General features: G+C 36.0%; 1 protein-coding gene across 1 annotated transcript in view; it reads right to left on the reverse strand.

Annotated features, from left to right (window-relative positions):
- Positions 1-17,273, reverse strand: part of INPP4B (inositol polyphosphate-4-phosphatase type II B) — a 348,151-nt gene that overhangs the window by 161,461 nt on the left and 169,417 nt on the right. Inside the window, exons 8-9 of the mRNA XM_080797020.1 lie at positions 5,978-6,108; positions 5,535-5,639 (exon numbers count right to left, since the gene is read on the reverse strand). Coding sequence (XP_080653146.1) covers positions 5,535-5,639; positions 5,978-6,108 — 236 coding nt within the window. The remainder of the gene's footprint in view (positions 1-5,534; positions 5,640-5,977; positions 6,109-17,273) is intronic.

A 17,273-nucleotide genomic window follows, 5' to 3' on the forward strand; every position in this document is an offset into this window, starting at 1 on the left:
TCTTGGTCAGCTAGGAAATTTTACTAAAAGATCCCTTCCATTCCATTAGAAGGATGACTTTGCCTCAAATAATGGATTCCTTTGCCAATAATTTCTCCCCCCCCCCCCCACTTCCTACACTCAAAAAAGCTTTCTTTTTTTGCAGCTCCATAGAGCTCTCTTTAATTTGTTAGGTAGGATGCTGCCTGATTCATAAATCATTCAATAAAGACAATTCGAACTTATAAATTACTCAGTTGAATTTTTGTTGCTTAACAAGGGTAGGAAATAAATATATTTGGTAAATATCTTTGTTCCCTTTTCTGGCAAGGTGGTCCTAAAACCCTTGGAATTTCCTAAGCCTTGAGAGCTTTAAAGATGTCTTTTCTTATGTTAATGAAGTGATTTTTGGACCTCCCCTAAGGACAGCGCCTGGTTGCCAGGGCACTCAACCAAGTGATTAGAGGGTCCGAATTTTCTACTCCTCTCTACCCAGGCACCAGGGAGGGAAAAAGAGCTGGAGATTGAGTTCAATTCCCAGGGGCCAATTGTTTAATTAATCCTGCCTGTGTAATCAAATCTCAAAAAACAAAACAAAACAAAGCCAAAAGGACTAGGTTTGGGGAGCTTCTGTGGCGGAGGTGCTGGGAGAGAGGCATTCAGAGAGCACGGAAGTCCTACCTACTTTCCCCATGCCTGGCCCTGTGCATCTCTTCCACCTGGCAGTTCCTGAGTTATATGTCCTTTTATAATAAACCAGTGTTCTAGTAAATGAAATGTTTTTCTGACTTCTATGAATAGTTCTACTGAATTAATTGAACCCAAGGAGTGGGGAACATTTGATTTATAGCCAGATGGTCAAAAGTACAGGTGGGAACCTGAACTTTTCAATTGGCATCTGAAGTGGAGGGCAGTCTTGTGGACAGAGCCCTTAGCCCATGGAATCTGATGCTATCTCCAGGTAGATAATGTCAGAATTGAGTTGAAACTTAAGACACTCAGTTGGCATCCATGGAGCATTGGGAAACTGATGGTGTGGGAAACCCCTATCTCCACATTGGAATGGTCCCACAATCATTAATAACTAAAGAGTGGCTCTGAAGGAAACAATTAGAAAGTAGGTACTGAATGTTTTTCCCAGAGTTTACATGAAATTAAGCTGTCCTGTTCAGCTATAGGTTTCTTTGGTTTATCACATGATCTAAAATGAGAACATAAGGGGTGCCTGGGTGGCTCAGTGGGTTAAAGCCTCTGCCTTCGGCTCAGGTCATGATCCCAGGGTCCTGGGATCGAGCCCCACGTCAGGCTCTCTGCTCAGCAGGGAGCCTGCTTCGCCTCCTTGTCTCTCTGCCTGCCTCTCTGCCTGCTTGTGATCTCTGTCAAATAAATAAATAAAAATCTTAAAAAAATAAAAAAAAGTTAAAAAAAATAAAATAAAATGAGAACATAAACTGTATAGAGCTATATAATCTTTAAGTTTGAAATCCATTCTGGCATACTTTACACTAATCACTAAAATTTTTAAATACTACACTTACTGGAAAACACAAAATCACGAGTCTTGGGAGTCTTAGTATTTTGCAAATGGTATTTGATAATTATTATTTACAAATACCACAGTATTGGAAATGCTGGGTTGATCTCTTTGGCCCCTTCATCCTGAATGCCACTTGCAATTACTATGAAAATAGTAGACAGACCTAGGTAGAGCATGGGATTCATTTCCTGGTCTCTTAGTTTAGTTAATAAAGAATGGTATACACTTAAAGTACCGTGTTCAGCCTTGGCTAGAGCACTTGTACTTTTTAAAATTTAGTTAGAATGAACTGAAATTTATTATATTCCTCTAAGAGTGAGCATATAGAAAAACATACAAAACAAATAATCAATAAAAAATAAAACTCTAAGGGAACAATCAGTTCAGTAATATTGGTCTCATTTTAAATTTTTCCTTATTTTATCCTGCTGTTTAAATTATGTATCTTTATGATATTCAGCCCTTAACTGTATAGAATAAAAGCTTTCAGATTTTTGGTACTAAGAAACAACTATAAAAATCTAGATGGACATTTATTTTACAGAAAATTTGAGCAAAAAAAAAAAATCAGAGGTCCTTTTTTTCTTTCTTAAAATAATATAATCTGTTTTTTGATAGTTTTTTATAGTTTATATATCAAATATACATATTTGATAGTTTGAGTCTTCTTCTTTTGATAGTTTATATCTCAAAAATTGTCCTAGGCTTTGTGAAAATGGCATCATACACAGCATAATGTGGAAGTAGAATTCAAGTTGTTGAATCTCATCAAGCTACAGATACTAGGTTGGTTTGAAATTTAATAATAGGGCTGCCTCATAGCCTTTAAAAAGCCACTTAATAATAGATATGAGATAATAAGTCTATTTTTTTCCCCAGAAAATCTTTTTAAAATTCCTGCAACTATAAAAATAGTGGTAATGAAAAAAAAAATGTAGACATGCTGATCTCATTTCAGGGAACAATTTAACCATAATCCCAGACTTCAAAATGATCCACAAAATGACTTTGTCATGAATCAGAAAACAATAAGGAATTTTAAGGGAAATCTATTTCAAAATAGTCCAAACAATTTACCAACATCATGAAACATCTAAAAGTAATTATACTTCACTGATGAGGTGATATACCCAAACTAAAGATGCAGAAATCAGGGAGTTCTAAACAGCTCCTCATTTGTTCCTTCCCTCAATGTGGAGATTAGAAAACTAAGGGACACAGAGGTTAGCTGACTCATCCATACTTACACAATAAATTCTGGCTTATGTCCCACCTGATTCCAACTATAGCTTTATGGTACACTATAGAAGGTTTTCTCTTTCTTTTCTTCCCTCTTTCTTTCTCTGTCTCTCTCTCTTTGTTATATATTACAATATGCTATTATATATCTATAACATAAAATAAAATAACTTAAAGAGAATAATATTATAAGAATCCATATTTTATAATATTTATCACTGACATTCTATGAAAATAAAATTTGAGTTGGAAAATTTTGTTCTTAAATTCAGGGTTTTTTCTTTGCTATTGTGACTGCTGTCTAAGATCTCTATTGGGATTGTATTTGTTGCATTTAATTTAAGTAATGAACAAGAGTGAAAAATTAATGGGTCTGGGGGCTTCTGACATTGGATGGAGGTTATTTCATTTGTCAGTATGAGACATGACAACATTAGTTCTGCTCAGTTACTTGTTTCTAGAGCTAGACATTAGCCTTGTATTTGGTGAATCTGCCTCATATTGTTTGCAAAGCTGCCTCTCCAAATATAGCAGGCATATTAATCAAATATGGATTGATGTAATTTACTAATGGTAAGAATGAAAATAAATCTAGACTATATCCAAATAACTCACCAGTGAAACACCAAGGCTTGGACAATCTTACTTGCATCATTACCTTGCAAAATGTTGTCTGTAATTTCAGCTAAACATTCAAATCAGTAAACATGGATCTTAAATAAATTTAACTGCAATTCATTTAATGTGCTGAATACATGTTATATAAGTAAGTAGAAATTTGATTGACTGCCATCTACAGTATTCAACCATTTTATTTTGTAAATAAGAAAACCAATGCTCAGAAAAGTTATTAACTTGGTCAATGTCTAAGAAGTAAGTGGCAGAATTCCAAAATTCAGTCAAGTTTTCAATTTATATTAAAACGTATAGTTGATGATCTAGTCTATAAGCACTTACTTTATCTGAATTCCAATCTCAAATAACAAATTTTGAACTTATTATAAAATCATAAATATTTTAAAACATGTAAGCTTAATATTCAATATTACATATATGCTATGTATACCACACATATATGATGTATATAAAATTAAATATATACAATATACGTATATATATACACACACACATACACACACACACACACACACACACACACACATATATATATATATATATATATATATATATATATATATATAACTTACATGAGTAACCTTGTGGGAAAGATCAGTATGCAGTAGAATTCAGTACCTTTGCATTAATTCTTGGCCATTAAGATTTTTAATCTTTTCCCACATTTTCTCCCTTAGGTCTTCAAAAAGAAGTCTTTCTGAAAACTACAGTGTCAAAACCCTCTAGTTTAAGAGTTGTACCCTAGTTCTGTAACATGAAAATTTTGCTTTTCTTTATACTACTTGATATTTGTCATCACAAAGAAGAAATTCCTTTATCTATCTTGTTATTATGGGTTGATTTATGCTCCCCAGAAAAATACCTTGAAAATGACCTTATTTGGAAATATGGTCTTTACAGATGGAATCAAGTTCAAATCAAGGCTTTAGGACAGATCCTAATTCAAAATGGTGGTGGCTTTAAGGGGGAAATTTGAACCCAGAAGTGAAGAATTCTTTTTTTTTTTAAGATTTTATTCATTTATCTGACAGAGAGAGAGAGAGTGTGTGCATAAGCAGGGGAAGCAGCAGAGGGAGAGGGAGAAGCAGGTTCCATACTGAGCAGGGAGCCCGACATGGGTCTTGGTCCCAGAACCCTCTATATATTGTTTTACAATATAGAACCTCTATATTGTGACAATAGCTACAAAATAGGGTGTTAGCATGAGTCTCTAGACGTATCTTTGTATGGTTGCAAAGCCATACACTTACCACGGAGGACTGGATGATCTAAAGTAAATTTTGGCTCCCTCGGAAGAAGGGTACTAGTAGGATGACCATCGCATTTATCATTAAATAGAGAGACTTTTGAGAGGGAAGAGAGGTGAAGAGTTTTTTAATAAGGATGTGGGACAAAAACCATAATACGGGACTTTTGCTGTGTGTGAATAGAGGCAGATAATCACTCTACTATGCACAGAAATTGATGTAGCAGTAAGTTAAAGGAAAAGGGAGGGAAAAGAATATTTTAAAATATATACTTCTAAGAAATAGCAAGGAATTATGCAGAGTGGCAAGGGATACAATATGATATTCACCTATTCAATATTCAATAAACCTTACTGAAATATGTTTATAAAAAATCTATACACTTTTCCTTGCAAAATGTTTCTCATGTCTAAGAACAGTAAAATACTCTACCACTTTTTTTTTCTGATAAATATCCTTCTCATAGAGAAGGGGGTGACTGTTGACAATCACCACTAAGTCAGAAAAACGGCCTATGAGTCCATCTCTGGGCTTTGATTTTTCAAGTTAAGCATAAAATGAACAAGTGTTGCTTCTCCTTTTTCCTTTTTTAAAAATTTAAACACTAGTAAGCATGGTTTCAGCCATCACTGAGACTACTTAAGGATGTTTTCATTTGTTTTGCATATTCACCTGTACCTCAATCCAAGTGCCACATTTTTAAAGTAGTGTTCAGAAACACAGCAACAAAAATACTATAGTCCCTTTGTAGTATTCAGGGTCATTATCAACTTCAATTGTTTCATCTTCGTCTTTACATAATTCTATAATTCTTAATTCTGCCTGTAGTCAAGTTTTTTTTAAAAGTACACACTCAAATAATTTGCCCACTTAAAAAAGAATATTATATACACTACCTTTCAAGTGAGGGCTGTGTACATGCATTCTTTGCAGATGTAGATTTATTGGAACAAATTCTAATGTTTTCTCTCCTTTGCTGCTGCTTGATTTGAAAGAGGACCCTAGGCAGAAAAAAAATTGAACGTTAATAGTAAATGAATAATAAATGTGTGTGTGCATGTATGTTGAAGAGAATGTTTGACATGGAAAAATATTACAAGGATTTCAGAAAGAAAAATATATCTTGTATAAGCTGCTTTTCTTTATAGAAATTCAATTTTAAAAATTCTCAGTTATTCTTATAATAATCCCATGAGGTAAAATAGGGAAATCTATTTCTTCCTGGTCTATCTTTTTAAAATATTTTGGCTCTTTTATATCCATAACAACAATTGTTTTCACCTAACATACATGAAATGCAATTCAGTTTGAATATATAAAAAAGTTATTGTTTTCATACCTGTTTCCTTGCTAAGTTCTGTCAGAATATCTTGGTACATATTCACCATTTGATCACAGTGAGTAAGGACATTTTTCCGTAAATTGTCCCAGTGTGGAGAAAGCTCACCAAGTTCTTTTAACTCCTGGTTTCTGTTAAAAATATAAACGAGGAGAAAATCTTTATTTTGATCTTAAGTCCACAAACAAGGAACACCTAATAAACATTGCCAAACTAATTAGAAATTGATTCACCATCCGTTTCCGGAAAGCTCTATGCACTCATTAGGGAAAAAAAAAAAAAATTCTCCCACATCAGCCATAACAATATCTTTCAGGATATGTCTCCTGAGGCAAGAGAAACAAAAGCAAAAATAAACCACTGGGACTACATCAAAATAAAAAACTTCTGCCCAGCAAAGGAAACCACCAAAAAACCTGAAAGGCAACCTACAGAATGGGAGCAGATATTTGCAAATGATGTATCCAGTGAAGGTCTGGTATCTTAAATGTATAAAGAATTTATACAGTTCAACATCAAAAAACCAAATAATCCAACTAAAAAATGGGCAGAAGACGTGTATAGACATTTCTCCAAAGACGACATACAGATGGCTAACAGACACGTGAAAAGTTGCTCGACATCAATCATCATTAGGGAAATGTAAATCAAACCACATAAGAATCACCTCACACCTGTCAGAATGACTTAAAAAGACAAAAACAAGTGTTGATGAGCCTGCAGAGAAAGAGGAATCCTCCTGCACTGTTGGTGGAAATGCAAAATGGTATAGCTACTGTGGAAGACAGTACAGAGTTCCCTCAAAAAGTTAAAAATAGAACTACCCTATGATCTAATAATTGCACTACTGGGTATTTATCCAAAGAATACAAAAATACTAATACAGAAGGATATTTGCACCCCTATGTTTATTGCAGTGTTATTTACAATAGCCAAATTATAGAAGCAGCCCAAGTGTCCATCAATAGACAAATGGCTAAAGAAGTGGTACATACCCAAATACATATATATATATAGAAATGGAATATTATTCAATCATAAAAATAATGAAATCTTGCCATTTCCAACAACATGAATGGATCTACAGAGTATGATGATAAGTGTAATAAACCAGTCAGAGAGAGACAAATACCATACGAATTTAAGAAACAAGACCAAAAAAGAGACAAACCAATAAACATACTCTTAACTTAGGAGAACAAACAGATGGTTACCAAAGGGGAGGTATGTGGGGGGAGGAATGGGTGAAATAGGTGAAGGGGATTAAGAGTACACTTATCTTGATGAGCACTGAGTAACATATGGAATTGCTGAATTATTATATTGTACACCTAAAATTAATATAGCACTGTATGTCAACTACACTGGAATTAAAATAAAATTTAAAAAGTAATTTTAACACAAGGGAAGATACGAATAGCTGAGGTCACACAAATGTTAAAGTTCTGTATGTTGAAGAGGTGAAAAAAAATACAAGTTAATAAATATTCTCAATGATAAAAAATTCACAAAGATGATGACAAAAACTTGACACACACACACACACACACACACATACACACATATATGGGACAGTCAGTTAAAAAAGAAACATTAAAACTTCAATAGAAAAACAGCTAAATTCTAGGCTTCAGTCATTGAAAATAAAATAATGTGAAAAAAATAATGTGGGACGGGCTTTCTGATTATGTCTGAAGGAATAACAAGATATTCAAGTAACCCAGTTTATACATAATACAGCTGTAAAATTTTTTTTAATATTTTATTTATTTATTTATCAGCGAGAGAGAGAGAGCAAGAGAGAGAGAGAGAGAGAGCGAGCACAAACAGGGTGAGTGGAAGGCAGAAGGAGAGGAAGAAACAGGCTGCCCATAGTGCGGGAAGTCCGATGCAGGGCTTGATCCCAGGGATCATGACCTGAACCGAAGGCAGATGCTCAACCAGATGAGCCACCCAGGCATCCTGCTGTAAAATTTTTTAAAGGCCCATAAATGGTATAATCAGGTATGATTTATTGGCCTCAGTTTCTCTCAAGAAGATAATTTAAGTAAATGCAGTACGCATATGGTTTGTCTTTTCTTTATCAAAAGGAAGAGCTAATCATGCCATTTAAGTTTTAATTATTACCTTTTATCTTATTCTCTACCCTTTAGCCAAGTTAATTCAAATCATCAGAGTGCCTTTTTAAATTATAATGATAAATGGTCTAATATGCTGCCTGGTTAGATCTCTTATTCATTTCTGTAACCTTTTACCAACAACATTTTCATGAGGCTAATTTAACTAGCAATAATGAACCTTCTTTGCTATTTTGGCTGTGAAACATGCTAAATACCAAGCTAATAAATTCAGAAGATGTAGAATCTTTAACATCCTGTTAAATGCAAGAATAATGGATGGTGTGCAAAAATGTGACTTGCCTTCAAATGTTTGTAGCTGCCTTTGTTTTGTTTCAAAGGGGATGCAGTATGGTACTGCTGCATCTTTTATCTGAGGTCTTTACAATTTTTGTGAACATTAATCTCATTCTTAACTTTTCCACAGATTAGTTTCCATTACACAACATTCATGGGAAAAGAAATGATTAATTAATAGCCAACGAGGGTAAAGAAAGTTCATGACCCAAGTTGAGACAGGTGGGGGAGCCTGGAGAACTGGGGAGTCCAGTTCTCTGTGTGCACTCAGATAGCAGAGTATTCAAATTCAGGGCAAAACAACAATAACCAACAAAAACAAATTTTCCGAAAGCCTGAGATATCTAAGTCTAGAAGAATCTGGGCAATAGATGTGAGATAGATAGCCAGGTGTGATATGTCAACTTAATACATAAGGTTTCAGGCTTTACTTCCAATATACAATTATGATGAAAATATTAGGTAAGTATTCTTATTTAATACTAATAGATGTACCGTGAGTCTACAATTTATGTTGTCTCTGAATCCTTATCAGAAAGAATAATGAAAAGAGAGGTGGCAAGGGAGAGAAGGAAGGGTGATAGGGAAGCCATTGAACACACTTTAGGAACTGGGATGGAGTACATCTCCTTCCCTAACAGAAGCCCAGCAAAGCGAGGTGAGAAAAGTTTAATGTTTTGGGGGAGTGACTCGAGATAAGCTGGAAGGAGTTCATAATCTGCTGTTTAAAATCTATTACACTCCTTCAATATGTCAAAGATTATATACAGAAATATACAGATGAAACCTGGCATTCACCGCTCATTTGTTCTAAATGATGGCACTGAACAGCTACACATTCCAAAAGGGAAAAACAACCAACATAAGGTTTCTCTGCCTTGAAGAAAACTCAAATACAGGGGGACTATAGAAGAAAGGTATAATAAACCAGAGCAAAGTAATGAAAAAGTTAGAAAACAAAATGGGACATAGTAAGAGAGTGTTGTAAGTTTAAGAAAAATGAAAGACATTAAAATAGATTGAGTGGGGGGTGCCTGGGTGGCTCCAGTCAGTTGAGTGTCTGCCTTTGGCTCAGGTTATGATCCCAGGGTCCTGGGACCAAGCCCTGCATTGGGCACCCTGCTTGGCGGGAAGCATGCTTCTCTCTCTCCCTCTGCCCCTGCTTGTGTTCATCTCTCTCTGACAAATAAATAAATAAAATCTTAAAAAAAAGAGACTGAGTGAGTACATGGGTGTCCCCAAATCAGGAAACTTTTCAGTTGGGAAGATAAGAGTTGTTTATACTATATTTTAATTTGTTACTCAGCGAATAAAGCTTTGACATTGAAGGACCTTGCTTTGTATCTCAAGCCAGATTCTCTAGAATGTAGTCTGGGATCAAGCAGTCCCAGGTCAGCAAGGGGGAGGTAAGAGGGGTGTTGTAAGACAAAGAGAAAGTAGACATCAAGTGGTAGGTTACCGAGTCGGGTAGAACTTCACAGGAAAACATGGTTGGTTCCTTGGTCATGTTAACAGTTCCATATAACTTTTATGGAACTAAAGCACCTTAGAAAAATTTATTAGATGGAAGGAGAAACATTTGTATACCAGTTCCTTACCACCTCCTACAGTATTTCATTGGTAAAGATTCATTGTATGGGACATTAACTCCTCAGCACTTCCCGTTGTCTCTTCTGAGTGGCTACTGAAGAAGAAATGTCCCAGTAGAGACAGAAGTGTCTTACATCTGGTCATAGGTACCAGAACCACTCTGGGTCTTTCCAGGGTAGATGACTCTGGGGACATGTTAATATCTGGTCTTCACCCTGTGGGGAGGCCAAGGCAGCTGGTGGTGTTAGGACATAGGTGACAATGCTGGCAGTATCTGGAGCCCTCCATTGAGCAAGTAGGCAAAACCTGAGCAGAGTTTAAGGCTGAGCCAGTATAAAAAAGTACATCACCTGTGCCTATGACAGGCAACCCCCTGGAGAACTTGCATTTCCATCATTTCTTGATATCCATGTAGCATATAAAACAGCATCTTCCTATCTTCCCTAAAAGGGACTTCAAGTATAATCCTTCAAAGTGATGGCCAGATGCAATTCCCCCAAATGAGGTCATGAACCATGCTACAATACCTGGTATTTCAGTGATCTTAGGGGCCTTAGTTGATGTTCCTCACTCTCCTCTATCACTCATTCTCAATTTTCCTCATATTCCTCTAGTACTTCAGCTGGTCTAGGTTCCTGCCTTATGAGGTGACCCAGACATTAATCTCAGTTGATTAGGTCCTTGGTTTCCCTGCTCTTATGGAATCTTAGTTGCTATAATTTCCCACTCACCTCTGGGCCTGGAGCACACCAGAAATATGTACTAGACATATTTCTCTTTGCTCAGATTATGAACAGCAGCCCTACTTCCTCATGGTGATAGGTACAGTAACCCTTGCTATCTTTGCTAGTCCATCATAGTGAAAAATGCATGATAACCAGATCACATGTGAACCGAACATAGCTTCCAGATGAGTAGGACTCTTTATGGATTATGGACAGAATTACTCCATCCCATGCCTCAAGCATCAGGATTCTAACGGCAAAGTCTAAGGTGGTAGGGAAAGGAAACACAAATCCACTAGTGGGTCCTTGCGATTGATTGTAAAAAGGGCTCAGCCCGTTTTCCAGAGCTGTGTGTTCTACCTATAGTGGGCATAACATCTTCTGTCGGCTGTTGGTTTAGCAAACAAACTTCATCCTGGAGGTCAGTACTCCAATCCTGAGGTTTTGTCCCCCTACAGTGGTGCCATAGCTGAAACTTCGGTGATTAATATTATTCCACTATTGTATCAGGTTTGTGGCTTTTGGATGGTGGGGCAAGCTCACTGTTGCACCTCCTTTGTTACAGCAAGTGTCGTTTGGTAGGAACGATGTTATGTGGGACACCGTATCATCAGACCAGGCATTGTACAAGCTGTCAGATGTGGCTGATGGCAGTGGCTCTGTGAGCGGGAAAGACAAGCACATATTCTGACTTTGTTTCACCTTCTTAGGACAAATTTCTGTCCTCTCCAAGTTCAAAGGGATCCAACTTAATTGGTCTGCCACCAAATAGTTGATGGGTTTCCCCCAGGCATGGAATTCTCTAAGCATCCTCTGTCAGTTATAGATTAGTGGCTGGTTAAGCACCAGACAAAAAGTCTTAATGATATATGTATCATAAACAGAGTTCAAAAAAGCACAAGTATTTTTGTGTCTCTATGATAAAGGTCTTTTTGTGTACATGTCTGTATGTTTTATGTTAAGATTTCACCTATTATTTGTCGTTGTGCCAACAGATGTTAGAGGTGGAGTGACCACATGTGTCACTTTACACCCGTTCTTGCACCGTGATTATTCCAAAATATCCTGTTAAACTAGCCAAGTTGTGGGACACAGGAATTAATAGATCTTTTTTGATATAGTTAAAAAAAAAAAACTACTACAAACTTACAGAATGTTGCAGTTGGAAGTTGGAAGGAGGTTCAGAGAATAATTTGAAACCTCTTGTTTCACAGATGGAAGCATCTAAATGAAATAGCTTGTTAGTCTCGGAGTCACCAGAATACCAAGTCTTTTAGACTATAATCCCCATGTGCACTCTTTCCTCACCCCATGTAATTCCCCAGTGTAAAAACAAAGAAGCACACACACACACAAACTAAACTAAAACACACAAAAAACGGAGTGCCTTGTTTCTGAAGGTGCTTAATGAACATAAGCCGAATGAGTGGGGTTTGGAGCGAGTGGAGCTATTGACTTCTAGGACTACATTTGTAAGCTTTCATGTACTTTTAAAGTTAACTTTGAACAAAAGATAAGTCATAATTTGATACTTCTATTTCTGAACCTTTTAGTTAGAATGGCATAGCTATTAGGTATGCCATGCATGAAAACGATATTCTCTAAAATATTCAAGTGCATACTGGTGTCCAGTATTATAAGGCCCATAGAGAGAGCCCAGTCTCTGCTTGCCGCCACATTTCTCTAGGGAGCAATCTTGGCATTGATGTTACAGTTAAATACACATCTTCACTAAGCCTTTGGTGTGAATGACGAAAGAGATGAGCTGTGTAAATGCATTTTTAATCTACAGAAAAATATTTTTAAAAAATACTCCTTCCCTCTATAAAAATTCTCATTTATTTACAGTAACAACGGCTTCTGCTCTCAAAAGCTGTCTCCTTCAGTTGCAACTTTATAACAATAAGAGCAAAAATGTCTTTCTGGAAAATCCACTGCCCTCCTAACCACATACAGTCTTTTTTGGATTCATTACTTTACTCTCACTAGAGCTCTAACTTTAAAACAAATCTTCTAGGAGACAGGCTAGGACTCTCTTAGAGTCCAAGAGGTAGACACAAAGATGTTGGAAAGAAAAGATTGAATATTCAAATATTAATAAGACTAGGCCTCTTACACATTTAACATTCTTTGGCACTTACTGCCATCCATTCCTTTTGCTTTGCTACCTATAAAAATAAAAGGTAAATCAGATAAAATAAATCTCAAAGGAGGCAGGTGATTGCTAAGCCTTACTTGAGAAATATTTTTTTTTTTGAGAAATATCTTTATACTCTGGATTTTGGTATACCAATTGAAAAAGTATGGTATTCTTGATACTTGATGAAATATTCATGCTGATCTCTGGAAATAACCTTACAATGCACTTTTTGTCTACATGGCTTAATTTGTCTTCCTTTGTTTAAATAGTTCAAAAATACATGCTTTTCCTCTTTAGCAAAATTGCACTTTCTGGAGGTCACTATGATCCTCTGAACCTTCCTTCCATAAGGGAGCACACTACTAAGTACATAATAACATGCTTGAAATACAAAACTTTCAACTAGCATAAAGAGAGAAATGAGATTAAAAACAAACAACTCTAGGAAGAATGAAGAGAAATAACTGAACACAAAATAAGTTCTAGGGAAAGTGGAAGACAATAGCCAAACCTGCTTTAACGTTTTTACATATAATACATAAAGCATTTGCAAGAACATTAAATAGATGAAGAGTTTTTCAACTTTGTTCCCTATACCCCCAGGGCTGTTGTGGCTAGGGGGACAGGGGAGGGTGTTGACAAAAGAGAAGTCAAGTACAAGAACAGGCATCAGGCCCTTTTCCTTACTCCAGCCAAACACCAACTCCAGTTAAATTTTTTTTTAATTAATACTGAAATTCCATGTGCAGTTCTATATGAAAAAAAAATTAGGTTTAAGATCACTAAAACAACACAGTTTAAAAAGAAGAAAGTTTATCTTGTATTTAAAACACAGTTTTAAAGCCTTCCGATGATGTATTCAAGGAGGAATTCCAATGGGAATATTTGCTCTGATCCCCTGAGTGTAGTAGACTTGTCTTATTCATTTCATCTTTTTGTCCTACCACAGTCCTTAGTTTGGGGGAATTTTTCAAGATAGGCCTATGGACTGACTGAATGAAATGTTTGCTTGCAGATTTTTGTTTTTTTATTTTCCTGAAATTTGAGAGAAATTCAGGATATAATCTAACCTAAAGTAGAATGTTGAGCTCTGCCCCAGTTAAAATGAATAAATGCAATAGATAAATGAGACACTGTTGAGTCCTCTAACCTTGTATGATCTAGGTCCATAAGTCTGGGTTAGTCAAGTCTTCCTTAGGGATGGAGAACGATTTGAAAGTGTATCTTCATATAGCATTTCTTACTGCGATGGTTAATTTATGTGTCAACTTGGCTGGAACACAAGGTATCCAAATATTTAGTTAAATGCTATGGTAGGTGTTTCTGGGTGAGATTAACATTTGAATTGGTATATTGAGTAAAGCCCTTGCCCTCACTAATTTGGGTGGGCCTCATCCAATCAGTTGAAGGTGAATAGAGCAAAATGCAGTCCCCTCCCTGAGTAAAAGAGAAGTCCTCTTGACAGACTGACTTTGAACTGGGACACTAGCTTTTTATTGCCTTTACAATCAAATTGAAACACTTTTCCTGGGCTTCAAAATCACTGGCCTTTGGACTAGTACTATATCATAGATTCTCCTATGTCTCCAGCTTGTGGACTTAACCATGAAGATGTTAGGACTTGTCAGCCATCACAATTATGTGAGCCAGTTCCTTAATAAATAATAATAATTTAATAATAAATCTCTGTCTCTGTCTGTTTCTGTCTTTCTCTCTCTCTCTACACACGCACACACACAGTATTAGTTCTGTTTCTCTGAAAAACACTCACTAATACACTACCTACACAGGGATGCCAACACAAAAGCACAAAAGTATATATGTTCCTCTCTGTTTGGTGCCAAAAGTTGGGGAAAGGGGATGGGATGGAAAAATCTAGAACACAGTTCAAGCTCTTTAATGGTCTTTTATCTCTCTCACCATATTTTACAGACATTCTTGGCTAATCTTCAACAAAAGAGGAAAAAAGAATGAAACTGGACCAGTTTCTTACATGATAAACAAAAATAAACTCAAAATGGATTAAGGACCCACATGCAAGACATGAAACCATGAAAATCCTAGAAGAGAGCACAGGCAATAATTTCTCTGACATTGGCCACAGCAACATCCTTCTAGATTTCCTCAAAAGAAATATAACTACAGAGGTGCTTAGCTCATTTAAGGGACATGCCCAAGAAAATCTCTGAGGCCAAAGCACCACATGTGAACACCTAATTTTATTAGAATTGTGAACCCAGAAAAATACAATTTAAAAATCTGGGTGTGCAAATTCAAAAATTCCTGAAATTATGAAAAGTAATCATGGTAATGAAGAGTACCTGAGAATAATAATTAATTCATTTACAAGAATGTAGTAAGACCTAACAGCCTGATAAAAATTTATCTACAATAGGCTATGGCTCAGTAAAAAAGGCATTAAAATGTTATTTGAAATTGTTATTATCTAAGTAAATAGAAACACTTCCCAACAATGGGCTGCACAATATCATTCTGTAGAATAAAAAGAGCTCTACAACTTCACCAGAACCTTCTGGTAGTTATCATACTGACACTACATGTGGGTGCTCATGGATGCAGTGTACTGGCCAAGCTGCTTTCATTCATTAGGCAAAATCAGACCTTAAATCAAACCCAAGAGAAATCATAACAGAAATTGCCCATCAGGAAAAAAAATTTAAATATTAAACAGTCAACACTAGATGACATAAATGACTGGTGGGTGGCTTCAATTTCATAAAGTGGTTGGGAGACAACATAAAACTGAGCAAAGTTCAACTAGATGTCAAGATTCACAATATTTTTCACAGTTATGTTCAACCAACAATTCAAGCCATCTGTGCTTTAACCCATAGAGGGATAAATAAGGCATCCATAAATCACGGGCTTTTTAAAAAAAGTGCATTTAATAAAAAAATGACGATGTGGTTAACACTGTAGTCTGTGAGTCACCCTTCCACTGAAAAATGACTGGCTAGTCTCAGTGGTCATTCCCTCTGATTTTCACTTGACATTAAATGAAGTGGCTGTTGTATTGTACAATAAGGAAGGTTCCAAGTTATATGCAAAGACTAAACATCAGAACACAGTAACTACAGGATGTAGTTGTAATCACAGAAGCAGTGTGTCTGATAAACAGCCAGATTCCATCATTTCATTTTAGGTAACTGCATTGGAAAAAAAAAATGAGGGATAATAAGCACGTCTTACTCCACCTCTAAAAGACTATTTGCTGTTCCTGATACAGGTGAGTATGTGTTTATTTACTTCTAAGTAACATCGTATTTACACTTTGAAGTCTATTTTAAAGTTATCAAACATGGATGACATCTTTATTTATTTATTTTTATTTATTTATTTTTTAAAGTATCTTATAGCTTGGTGTTCTGAGCTGATGTTTAAAGTGGTGGCACATAAGTGAAGTTTCTCTGAAATCCCCATTTATCAATTACATGCCTTTCCATTCTGAGTACCCATGAAAACTACTAACTGTACCTGAAAGTTAAACTGGCAAAGCAAGAAAATGCGTTGGCACTCTCAGCACCTTCTTATTATTCCTGCCCATAATTTTAGAAATTGAAAACATTCTCCCTTCCAATTTCCATCCCTGGACCTAGAGTGCAGATATCACTCAATTCAGTTTCACAAGTAGATGGCATTCAAGTGGTTGCAAAAAACGCTTGGCAGTAGGGTGCTTCGGTGGACACCATAAAGCTTTCCAGGTAATCACAGATACTTCTGTATAGAATGTATCTTTTCTTATGTTCAAAGCAATCCTTGGAGATCATTGTTCCAGAGTCGGACTAAGCACAATTATAAATTCAGTTGTGTTGGCACTCACTAGCCACATAGCTATATCATCCTCCACAGTCCGCTATAGGACATTTCCATTATCATGGAAAGTTCTGTTGAACAACATTGCTCTAGACAAATGAGAAAACTGAAATGAGAAGTGATTTGTTCAATGCCATATTGCTAGTAAGTGGCAGAATCAAGACTTGTGTCCAGTTTCTATGACTATAAATCTTGTTCTCTTTTTTATTTTAATTTCCGGGGAGTATGGCTTCTTCCTGAAGAGGATGACTGAAGTCTCTCACCTGGGGGACTCATCTGAATGCAGCTTCCATCCAGCTCCACAGAGGGCTCATTCAAATACTTTGCTGTAGTGTTCACTTACCAGCCAGGGGTGGCTGCCGTAATTGCCAAGAATGTCAAAAGCAGGACAAAATTCTTATTTACTTTCTATTCATTTGACAAATATTTATGCAGTGTTTATTATGCTTATTTATGCCAGGCGCTGTAATAAGAACTTTACAAATATCCATTCATTCAATATGCACAACAGCCTATTGAAATAGGTATTATTATTATTATTATCCTCATTTTATTAATGAGGAAATTGAGACTTAGAGAAGACAAGTAGTTTC

The sequence above is a fragment of the Martes martes genome, assembly GCF_963455335.1.
Source record: "Martes martes genome assembly, chromosome: 2".
Classification (NCBI taxonomy): Eukaryota; Metazoa; Chordata; class Mammalia; order Carnivora; family Mustelidae; genus Martes; species Martes martes.